The sequence below is a fragment of the Phycodurus eques genome, chromosome 11 (assembly GCF_024500275.1).
Source record: "Phycodurus eques isolate BA_2022a chromosome 11, UOR_Pequ_1.1, whole genome shotgun sequence".
Classification (NCBI taxonomy): domain Eukaryota; kingdom Metazoa; phylum Chordata; class Actinopteri; order Syngnathiformes; family Syngnathidae; genus Phycodurus; species Phycodurus eques.
In genome coordinates this window covers 12055676-12068152 of record NC_084535.1, presented here as the reverse complement: position 1 = coordinate 12068152, position 12477 = coordinate 12055676, and the positions used below count along the sequence as shown (strand labels likewise).

General features: G+C 38.9%; 1 protein-coding gene across 1 annotated transcript in view; it reads left to right on the top strand.

The window, feature by feature from the left end:
• loxl4 (lysyl oxidase-like 4) overlaps positions 1–11692 on the top strand; it is a 34256-nt gene extending 22564 nt beyond the window's left edge. The window contains exons 9-15 of the mRNA XM_061690720.1: positions 58–225; positions 503–665; positions 1337–1580; positions 4026–4141; positions 4438–4574; positions 8002–8113; positions 8203–11692. Coding sequence (XP_061546704.1) covers positions 58–225; positions 503–665; positions 1337–1580; positions 4026–4141; positions 4438–4574; positions 8002–8113; positions 8203–8273 — 1011 coding nt within the window. The 3' untranslated portion in view covers positions 8274–11692. The remainder of the gene's footprint in view (positions 1–57; positions 226–502; positions 666–1336; positions 1581–4025; positions 4142–4437; positions 4575–8001; positions 8114–8202) is intronic.
• Positions 11693–12477: the final 785 nt, after the last annotated feature.

Sequence of the window (12477 nt, the reverse complement as noted above, 5' to 3'; positions counted from 1 at the left end):
TTAACACTCATGAATGCCTCACCAGTCAAAGGTAAATAATCTTAAATGTGTCTGCAGGTGCGTCTAGCTGGTGGCAGGGTTCCCTCAGAGGGCCGAGTAGAGGTGCTGATGGAAGTGGGCAGCCGAAAGCGTTGGGGTTCGGTCTGCAGTGAGAACTGGGGTATCAACGAGGCCATGGTGGTGTGCAGACAGCTGGGTCTGGGATTTGCTGCGAGTGCACATCAGGTAACCTGAACGTGACACCACATCAGTCCATCAGGGTTTTTTGGGTTTTTTTATTTCAAATGAAACCACATGCCTCCATTACTTTGATGTTTAATCAAAAATGCCCTGAGTGACCAGTTCCATCTCTTTGATTAACTGTAGTGCTCCTTCAATCTGTCAGAGGTTTTAATGAAAGACAGATAAACAAATGAAGAGATGGAGGTCAATCTATAGTCGCAGCCTTTAATTCAGTCTGATGAATTACAATAATTACAAGCGGCCCCTTGCCTTCCACCAGGACACCTGGTACTGGTCCAGCGACCCAAATGCAGCCGAGTTGATCCTCAGCGGAACTCACTGCGTCGGCACCGAGTTCTCAATTCAGCAGTGTCGCCGTAACAACCACATGCACTGTCCACGAGGGGGGGGACCTAAGGCGGCCGGGGTCACCTGCTCAGAGAGTAAGAAAACAATATACTGTATGTCAAGAACATTTATTGTCACACGACAAAGTTAAAAAATGAAAAAAAAAACCAGACAATTGTTGTAGTACGTTTTCAATTAGTGTGTTTATGTATTATAGGGTAACATGGAAGCCTGGTGGCTATCACATCTGCCTCACAGTTCTGAGGTTCAGGGTTCTTTTTGCAGGCGTCCTCCCACATTCCGAAAACATGCATGTTGCTGCTTCTTTTGGAAGTCTTGCAAAAAAGTCGAAGAAAAAGCAAAACTCATGCCGAGTTGACACCTTGATGGGTGCTAAAATGAGGTCTCGCGTGTCATCATGCATGAAAAGAGTGATATCACCCGTAGAGGAAGACATTTTACTTACACAATAATCAGGACATAAAACCCCAACTTTTTAAATACGTAAAATAAAATAACACCTCAAAAATCTATATAGTATAAAATGAAATTAAAATCAATGATATCAAATAAAATATAAATAAATCATCTGAAATACCATCATTTAAATCATTAAAAATAAAATCTAAATAATCAAAGATAAAATGTGAATCTAGAATAGATTAAGATAAAAATAAATTATCAATCATTTTTAAATAATACATTTTAAAAAATCTCATTTTTAATAGATTTTTTAAAATATTCTCGCTTGTCTGTCCTGCTTCAGCGGCTCCCGACCTCGTTCTGGATGCCCAGTTAGTCCAGGATACGGCCTACCTGGAAGACCGGCCGCTCCACTTGCTGAGCTGTGCCAATGAGGAGAACTGTCTGTCCTCCTCCGCCGCCCGGATGAACTGGCCCTACGGCCACAGACGCCTGCTGCGCTTCTCTTCGCGCATCATGAACCTGGGACGCTCCGATTTTCGACCCAAAGCGACGAGGGAGAGCTGGACGTGGCACCAGTGTCACAGGTACGACATCCCAGCACAGGGTAATTTACAGGTGTTGCAGAGAGTTATTGCAGTGGAAAGAACGCTTTACTATATGCTGGATGATGTGGTTAGGCATGTGGTCATTTATTTTAGAGGCTCCTGGACACAGATGACTTACGGTTTTTGGAAAACATGCATTAATGGCCCCCGTGTGGAGTAATTTAGAGTTATATTTAATTTAATCACCAGCCGGAAAGAAAACAAGTAGATTATGACAAGGAATCAGCTGGTAGCATGCAAGCCCACCATCTTAACACAAGAATCTTTGTCACCTTAGTCAGCAGCTGTGAATAGTCGAAGAGTGGTCGCCTGCTCTGGTGGACATCATTCCACTTCGAGCACTTGGCAAGCTCTGTTGCATTAGATGACGTGCGCACCAAAAGGCCCGTCACGTTGGGTTTAAGAGAGAAGAAGGAGACGTTTAAATAACATAAAGATTTTTAGCAAGGATCATTTATTTTCCACCTCAATAAATGTATATTATTTATTAATTTGCAGGGATTACGGGCCTTTCTGTGTGCAGAATGGATCTTTTCCTGGTTGTTTGCATGCTTTTTCTTGGGGTTCTCCAGCTTTCTGCCACATCCTCAAAACATGCAGTTTAGGTTACTGAAAACTCTGAATTGTCCATTGGTGTGAATGTAAATGGTTGCTTCCCTATTGCTGCCCTGTGATTGACTGGCAACCAGTCTAGAGTGTACACCGCGTACAGCTCACCTACGATCCTAACACAGATGAGCACAAAATGGATGGACTGGTCACCAGCCAATCGTTGGCTCCAGACATAGACTGGTAGAAACTAGTAGAGAGGTGTAGGTACCGTGCAGTGGAAAAGTGGGTCACCAAGATACCTATATACAACCTATACAAAAGGTAGAAAATGCTTGACTTTGACCTTAGAGAATGTGTACGAACCCAGACAGGTCATATCTCCAACATGGAGCGCCTGTCGTGTCCCTGCACGTGTGAAGCGATCCCTTTAGCGAAGTCGCGCGGGAGTACAAAGGTCAGCCAAGGCAGCCGTAGGTTGTTGCGACAACACATTAGCGCTACGAACGCGGCGTTCAAAGGCCTCCATTCAGCGAGTGCAGGTAAACAGGTCGAGCGATGCTGGCTTTAAAACAAGCTTCTGTGAGAGGTGTTATGGTGACACCCATGTTCATGTTCAAGCAGTGAGGTCATGAGGCTACACGCCATAGGGGAGCAGTGTTCATTCAGTGTCAACCGCTGCTAAACAGAAAGGCATGTTCAGTGGTGGGAAGTAATGAAGTACAAATACTTTGTTCGTGCACTTACTGTAAGTAGGTTTTTCAGGTTTCTGTACTTTACTTGAATATTTACTTTCCTTAAGATCTTTTTACTTTTACTCCCTGCATTTGAAAACAGATATCTGCACTTTCTCTCCTTTTTTTCCAACCTCCTCGGATGACAACACAACGTAAAAAAAGCCAGAAATTAAAGTAAAGCTAACCGCAGCTGAGATTTTGATTGACTGGTTGAGATCTTGGGGACTTAAAAGGTGGGAAAACAGGAACAGTAGCAACATGGAGGAACTAGAACCAGGGAGCATTAGCAACAATGGCAACAGATACAACGAAGCAAGATATTCCCCGTCCATGGCGCTATTAAGAGAATTGTTCCAAAAATAATTTGTGACGAATTAGTTGTCTTGTGTCAGCCAAAACATTTTCTGGCATTTAAAAAATGATCAGTCTAATTTGAAAAAAAAGCACATATGTTTGGGGTGGAACGACGAAAGATTTTTTTGTAGTCGACTATAATGTGATAAAAGTTTGTTCAAAGTCGATTAAGCAATTATTATTGATATTGTTGTTCTTATTGGACTATAATGTGATAAAAGTTGATTCAAAGTCGATTAAGCAATTATTATTGATATTGTTCTTATTGATATTTTCTTAGCACAGTACAGCGGTCCCCAACCTTTTTTACACCATGGCCCGGTTTCACTTCTCACCGCTACTCTTGTGAATGTTTTTAGACCAGTTGCGATCGGTACAGCCAAGGTTAGCCAGGCTAAACCGCTGTTCTCAACCACCACCAGCTTAGTTTTGTACTCCCTGAACTGGGCAGATGTATGAAGACCTTGTCGCCTTGTTGGCTGGACATTTGCTCCACAGAGCGTAATATTCCGGCGATGGCAGCAGAGGGTTGAGAAAAGACAACAACAAGAACACATGATTAGCGATTAGCCGACTTCAAGCTTGAAACGTCGACTCATCAGTTCAACCCCTAATACACGTATATACTCCTAAGGTGTAATCCCACCCCCCCCCCCCCCCCAGTTGTTATTTAAAAAACAAATTGTGAGTCTGTTCACAACGTAGCATGAGTACTTTTGGCAACAATTGCGAAGCTCTTTCTTTCTTACATGGTCTCCCCATCTTTCTCTCTCTCTCGTCCCAGGCATTACCACAGCATTGAGGTGTTCACACATTATGACCTTCTGACACTCAATGGCACCAGGGTTGCAGAGGGACATAAGGCCAGTTTCTGTCTGGAGGACACCTTTTGCCCCGACGGTAATGTTTGCCACCATTCACACGTCCCACGCCCCCGCTGCCCAAATCTGCACTTTTGCATTAGTAGCAAGAAATTAATACCGCTATTTCAGCTGCAGCAGTGTGGAGTTTGACTTAGTGGTTAATGTATTAGATTGCTGCTGTGCTGGTGTTTGTTCACTCTCCATTTGCTTGTTATGTCATGGATGAAAAAGCAACATTCATAACAAAATGTGATTCACAAAGTGGCATGAAGCATGAAGTTAACTTTGATGATGATGATGATGGGAATTGTATTGGATTTTGCTGTGTTTTAGGTGCTCAAAAGCGCTTTTCCTGTTACAACATGGGCGATCAGGGTATCTCTGTGGGTTGCTGGGATACATACCGGCACGATATTGACTGTCAGTGGGTTGATGTGACGGACGTGCGGCCTGGAGATTACATCTTTCAGGTCAGTACGCTTTTCCTACATGCTCTTGCAGCGCTGAAATGGTCCAAGCTTTGCATGATTTTAAAAAGCAAGTTCAACCACTGCATTTGATGCTGTATTCCAGAAAACTGTGAAGTCTAAAACTGTCGACGAGGGAAAGGTCCTCGAAGCAAACTTTGGACATAATTTTTTTAAAGTGACAAGTTTACACCCAATGATTCTCACAGGCTCAGGGCTTTCTCTTGGTTGGTTGCCGGTTATATACTGTACATCTATTTTCGTTGTTAACATCCCGACCTCCCAATCTAGCTCAACCATATTCTCTCTCTCTCTCTCTCTCTCTCTCTCTCTCTCTCTCTCTCTCTCTCTCTCTCTCTCTCTCTCTCTCTCTCTCTCTCTTTCTCTCTCTGTCATTACTTGAACCTCGGCCAGTCCATCAGGTCTGCGGTCACCAGAGTAAAACACATCAAGGACTTCAGCTCGTCATTATCCTCCATTTCGCTCGCACAGATTTACCCATCCCGCACATTTTACGCAGCCGCCTGCAGCTTGTCAATGGCCTCACATGTGGGAACTCTTGGGTGATAATTACTGCTATTCCTCTGAGACACTCACTCATTGTAATTACACTTGTCTGTTGGAGCAACATTTACTTAATTTATGTGTAATCAACACATCACACGTGTTTGAGTGGTGACTAGATGTCTTTGGAGCACGCTAGTTACAATTGTAAAGTTCTATGTGTTCTATGTGGAGGAAATAAATGAAGGTAAGAGATAATTCACTCATAAGAAGGACTCACAAAGTGACGACGCAAATTAGGCTGAATTGGCGTAGCATTTTGTATTTAACCTTGTTAAGTTGACATTTCTGACTTTTGACTACAGATGCAACAGACCCTCCCTTCGAGCCACCCCGTGCTAATGAAACACAGCAATTACCCAAGTTAACGATTACCTCACTATTCGTGAAGCTCCCCCTGCGCTCCCCCTCCCATTAGACAAGGCTAATTTACCACCAAGGAATTCCTCCTGCTCAGTTTCTTTTTACTTTTATAGCCACTTTCTAACCAAGCAACACACTTTTTTTTTGTTGTGAGGCAACACAAACTGTGTTAAAGCCTCTCACGCAAAGTTTAAAACACAAATTTACACGGAAAATTAAGTGGCAGTTGTTGAGTAAGGAGTCATTTTAAAACGTAATGGCCATTTAAATGCTAAAAATATTGTCCAGACCCATCTTAAGACTACTTTTGGAGGTGTCTTTCTCTCAATATCTTGGTATTGTCTGTGACTCATACATAGATTTGTTCTCAAGACCAAAAACTGCAGGGTCAGCAGTGGTGGAGCTTGAGTCATCATCTACTGTCATACTTTTCAAACAATTCCTAGAGAAACAGTTTGAAAACTATGAAAATATGTGCTGGTCTATGCATATTACATAATTTAGATTTTATACATTTCTACAAATGTTATCATACAAGCATTGAGGGTGGTCTTAGTCTCGGTTAGTGGTCTTGATTACAATCAAAGTACTGGTAACTTACATGAAGTAAACCAATGCTGGTTGCTCATTGGGCAAGCATATTCGTCATTGCAGAATTATTCTACCACACACATTGAGAAATAACAAAAATAAGTGCACATGCTAATTTTTGCTAATCCTCTTGCTGTGCCTATTGGCTAAGCAATAACAGTATCTACTTTGCTGTAGCTGCCATCAGTCTTCTCTTGAATACCAAATTGTCTTTTTACCTTGGCCAACCGCAAGTACAGCCACATTCTTCTCCATTGTTGTTTGTTAGCGTGTTAACGGTGTGGTTTGTGCAGGATGACATAGTACTACAGAATTTGGAAGTGGAAAAATCACCTCAGTGAACGTTTTCGAAAATGACTTGAATCACTCAAATTCGTGTTAAGTGTCAGCATGTGCTACAACATCACAATCAAAACAACAATGGCAAACCACAGGACTGTTTATAATGTTCCTCCAGTAAAGTGTACAATTATGTCCAAAAGAGGCATATTTCTTAGATACATGTTTCTTCGCAAAACTATTTTCCTGGCATGCAAATCACAACATTCTATTCCACGTAAACTGGGATCATTTTGACGACGCTGTCAGAAATTAAACCGAAATGAAAAACTTCTCCTTTGTAGTTTGCCGCCTTTCTGCCTGTAACTGTGTAACCAGTGTTTAAAGTGGGTGGTGCATTTTTACAGAACAGCTATTACAGTCAATGACTTGTTGCCATTATCACTTAAGAGAAAAGTCAGTATCAGCAGTTAAAGAGCTGCGAAATAACAGAGTGTCTCTAAAGTGCATGGTGAAATAAGTTGCAAAAATAAGCTATAGTCGGAATAACTTCCAGCATTTTGATTGGAGTCTAAATCATGTTTTCTTACAGCAGAGTGTATGCAAGTTTGTTGTAAGCTACAGTAGCTTCTTGTCGATATGTGGCAGTACAACCACTTGATGTGAACCACAACTGTAAAGTTACATGAGCTTTTCTCCTCATTTGGTTATTGTGTTTTTGCATAATGTGGAATGTCTTTATTTGGTGTTTACAATTAATGGGATTTATCTCAAGAATAAATATATACTGTTGGTATGCTCTGTTTTGTACGACAAAAAGTTAGCATCATTCCAAAGGTGATAGCAATCGTGCAAACAAACAAAAACAATTCTTATAGTAGGTCATTTTTTGGAAAACAAGAAAAAACAACAAAATTAGAACAAACAAGGAGACGTTACCTCCTTTCAACATTTAATTATTACCATGACCTGGATTACAGAATCTACACAGCTACAAGGAAAAAACAAAGCACAATGGTATTTTTTCTTCATATTGTGAGGGTAAATTAAAAATGACTTCAGCAATTATGCTATTAGACTAATGAAATATTTGAGTTTATTGAGTTTGACATCTTTTGAAAATGGTTTGGATAAGAAAGTTATTACTTCCTTGAGATACAATGATCCCTCATTTGACCACTGTGAGGCCAGCCAAATTTGGAAGAATTAAACTAACCTTGCAATTTATACCTTCACTCATTGCTCCTCCTTGTCAAACAGCCCTCCCCCCCCAAAAAAAACACAACAAAACAGAAGATATCAAATGTACCACACTTTTAAGAAATATCCAAATAAATTTCTTCACAAAGAGCTGAGAGTCCTAGTGTCAAGCCAATGACAATGGAACAAAATCGGGAAGTAGAACACAACCCGTGACCACTAAAAACATGGCTTAAAGGCAATTATCTCCAACTATCATGACGCAAAAACACAAACGCTGAACAAAAGTACTTGGACACCAACCCGGTCTAACTTCGCAGTAACTTCTCTTACCACTGTCGTCCTATCAGTAACTCTTTTTAAATTGAAACGTTGAGCTCAAAATCAGATCAACAACCAGAATAGACTGATGATGATTGCGTTTGTCTGTCAGGTGGAAGTCAATCCCTCAATGGACATGGCCGAGTCGGACTTCATGAACAACGTCATGCGGTGTCGCTGCAAGTACGACGGCCACAGAGCTTTTATGTACGGATGTCACGCAGGTATGCACCGACTGAGGTTCCTCGACTTTTTCCCCTCCACGCCCGCCCGCCCAGCTCTGTCACTTCTGACCATCTTTTCCCTCTTCAAGGAGACGCATACAGTGCAGAGACCGAAGACCTATTCGAGCACCAGAGGCAAATAACAAACAACTTTGTGTAGAGCATCCTGACACAAAAGCCTTCTGGGCGCTCCTCGAAGTGGGCAGAGGCTGGTGGCTCCAAGGCCCTCGGGAAGCTTAGCACCCACAACAACAAAGAACAGCAATCTGTTTGGCAGCGGATCAAATGTCACACAAATGAGACTCAACTAGACCGGCCAACGACAACAGCGGCACACGCAGCTTTTGGCTAGCATTACTCTAGTTAAGTATGTTAATACCACATACTCATTTATTTAAAAAAAAAAGGTCAATGTGGACTACTACGATGTTTCAAAACATAAAAACACATGGAATATTATTGAATCTGTCGTTAAGACAGTGGAGGAGTACTTGGTAAAGCTTGTACCCAATCTGATATTTATATAAAATTGTTTTTAAAAATCAATCAGGAGGCATTGTAGAAACACTTATTGGATCAGCTGTTCTTATGAAAAATGCTTTGGAATTTTAGGTCAATATCACAAACAATGCTGGACTGTCCAACTTATTTTTTTATTTTATTTTTTTTACAGTGAATTAGGTCATTTCTGATTTATTTCCTTGGCTATTACAAAAACAATTGTTATCATCTCAACCATGTGACAAGATTTAGTAATAGGTTTATGTAACAAAGCACTTTATCTTTTTTACAACGGTATTCTTGGAATCTTCAATTAGCTATCGACCTATTCAGAATATACAGTATATGCTTTATAGTTTTTTATTTTTATTTTAAACATTTATTACAGTGAAATATAAGGTTGGTGTTTTCATATGCACATGTACTATTTATACTGATATTTAATTTATTCATAGGGTTCACACAACATATTCAATAAGAGGTTTGTTGTCTAGAGTTTTTCTTTTCCCATTTTTCCTTTCCATCATAGCTTGGGGACATTTTACAAGATACAGATGAATTATTCTATTTTCAATGTGGTTATTAAAATGCAACTGTAAGGATTTTCTCTCCCAGATTTTTGGATGGGAGGGAACACCAGTGTGACAACCACATGTTGGTGGCAGGCATGCCAGCAGGCTTTGAGAGTTATATAAATATATGTTAAAAAAAAAAAAAAAAAAAAAAGCCTTTTAATTATGTCTGTTTGGGTTAGTTTTAAGGTTAGGGTTAAGACTATATAGTGTGTACTTTTATGCACACTGGAACCGCTGCCTATAGAATTATAGAAAGACTGCTTTTTTGTAAATGTCTCATGCGAGACAACCAGCTGAAAGATTTGATTTAGAGGGAGATGATTAAGTTTTTAGAAATATACAGGCAGATATACATTTTTTATTACCAGAGTAGCCTTTTCGAAGGCAGGCCACAAACTGACACTGATACTCACCGATAAGAGAATAACATGCTTTCCTGAGAGACAAACATCGACATGGTCCACAGGTTTCTTATTTTTGTGAACATCTGCCGAGCTAAACCATCACTAAACTCACTTTCCGTTTTTGCTGATCTTTTATTAGGGATACACTGAAAAAAAAAAGTTTTAATTTTACAATTGTTTTTAAAAATCCTAGTAATATGAGAAAAGACAATTTTGTGAGGAAAGTTATTTTTTCAAGAAAAAAAAGTAAATTGTAAGAAAATAAAATTAATTTCTTGGGATAAAGGTGAAATTTTACAAAAGATACTACAATGAGAATCGAATCGTAATATTAGTCAAGTTTTTATAAAACCGTTATTTTACAAGGAGAAAGTCCTAATATTTGAAGAAAAAAAGAATAATTTTACAAGAGTAGTCATGCCATTTAAAATAATCTAATCTGTTTCTGTTAATCTGTTTTACAAAACAAGTCATAGTTTTTAGAAAATTCAGTCGTAAAACTATGAGGGGAAAAATTTGATTGATTTTCCAAGACTATAGTAACAATATTATGAGAGCATTTTTCTCGACTAAAGACGCAATTTTGCGAGGAAAAAAAGATAAAAATTGCAACATTGTGAGAAAAAGTCAAAATTCTACAAGAAAAGAAAAATCATTACAAAATTAAGTTTAAATTTTTTTTTTTAATATAAAAAGGTGTAATATGAGGACGACTGGTGAGAGCATCTGCCTCACAGTTCTGAGGACCGGGGTTCAAATCCCGCCCCTCCTGTGTGGAGTTTGCATATTCTCCCCGTGCCTGCGTGGGTTTTCTCCGGGCACTCCGCTTTCCTCCCACATCCCAAAAACATGTATGTTAACTGCAGACTCTAAATTGCCCGTAGGCATGAATGCGAGTGAGAATGGTTATTTGTTTATATGTGCCCTGTGATTGGCTGGCAACCGGTTCAGGGTGTACCCCACCTCCTGCCCGATGATAGCTGGGATAGGCTCCAACCCTCCCGCGACCCTTGTGAGGATAAGCGGCTCAGAAAATGAATGAATAAATGGATGGTGTAATATGAGAAAAGTCATAATTTTACAGAAAAAAATATATTTTAAAAGAAAAAAGACATTATTATGAAAATAAAATTGGTTGCTGCTTTCAGATTGTCATGTTTAGGTTCATGACATGACATTCACACATTAAAACTACTGACTTTTTTTCTTGAAAATACACAACTCATTTCTTGTAATGCTTCAATATTTTTGTTCGTTTCAGCGTGGCCCTAATACTAGTTTTTACTCTTAAGCCTTAACAGTCATTCAACTGCATTTTATTTGCATAACAGAATGTTTTTGTTGTGTTTAGCTTATTGCATATTAACCGTGGAACTTGTTCTAAGCAATATTTTCACGAGGAAATTGTATGAAATAAAAACCCATTGTCAAACTACAAATACAACAAAGATATAAACAGAACACGTATTCTCATTCCAATACTTTTCATACAAAATCCTACTAATTTATTACAAAAGCTGGCTTTATTAGGACTCATACTATAAACCGAACTAATTTACTTTTGATCAATTGACTTTTTTGTTAGTTTTCTAAAATAGCCTTTAATTTGCTTGCATTTCAAAATCAACAGCATTACACCAAATACAAAAAAATAGCAGACTTGAAAGGAGTGTTTGCTTTCGCTTTGCGGTTATGTACAATTGCCATGTTTATAGTCTATGTGTTATTTAAAATTGTATGCAGTTCCGTAGAGACCGTGGGTTAATGTTCTCCATATTACTCTTATGTGCCCCTCCTATAAGTGTAGCATGCCTATGGCCAGTGAGAGTGTGAGCCACACGGTGCTTCTTTATAATCTTATTCATCGAAAGCTGAGCTCTCAGGGACTTAGACCTCATTTAACATGTGTCCATGTGGTTGGTTGCTTTTTGCTGTGATGCACACACACACAATTCTCCCCATCTGTACCCTGCCTTTTATTTCTCTGGTACAAATGTATGGAAGTGATCATTGCCTTTGTGCTCGAAAAAAATGGGGGATTAATGTGGATAAACACTGGCTGAGTCATTTCAAATCACCATTCATCCAAATCATGACTGTGAATCAATAAAATTTCATTGTCACACACTAAGTTGCCGTCTGCTTCCTGCCTCCTTCCTTCCATATTTGTTCACAATACACTTAAAAGGTTCGGGAAAAAACAGATGTACAATTATGAGAATAAAACAAGTCATTATATTTTACAAGAAGTTTTACAAGAATATAATTTTGTGAAAAAGAAATCTAACAAATATAAACTTAGTCATAACATTGGGAGGAAAAAGTTATTTTACAAAAATAGACTGATAAATGTTGCAAGAAAAAAGTCATCATTAAAAAAAATACATAACATAATTTCACGAGAATAAAGTTGTCATGAGAAAATTCATGAAATTAGGTGTATTAAGAACATTAAGAAAAATTGTATTTTATATCAACCTTCAGTACTGACTGAGGCTGGAAAGAAGATGTCTATTTTACTATGGTCCGTGGTCCTGGAATGACCTTCAAACTAAACTTGAACTCCACTCCATCTCTCCAGCCAGTTTCAAACTAAAGATAGCAGCAATCTGTACCACTAACTACTCTTGCCATATTGTGCGATTTCAAGATTTTTTACACAGTTTTGATGTTTTACTGGTTTTGTGTGTTGTTTATATTTTATAAATTTGTACTTATTTGTTGTGTGGATAGTTGATATGATTGTGTCTAATTTTGTTGTCTGTGATTGGACTTGTTTAACTTACTGCCTTCTTGGCCAGGTCACCATTGCAAAAGAGATGTTCTGTCTCAACTCGTCTTTTACCAGATTAAATATATATTAAATAAAAACATTTTACTAAAT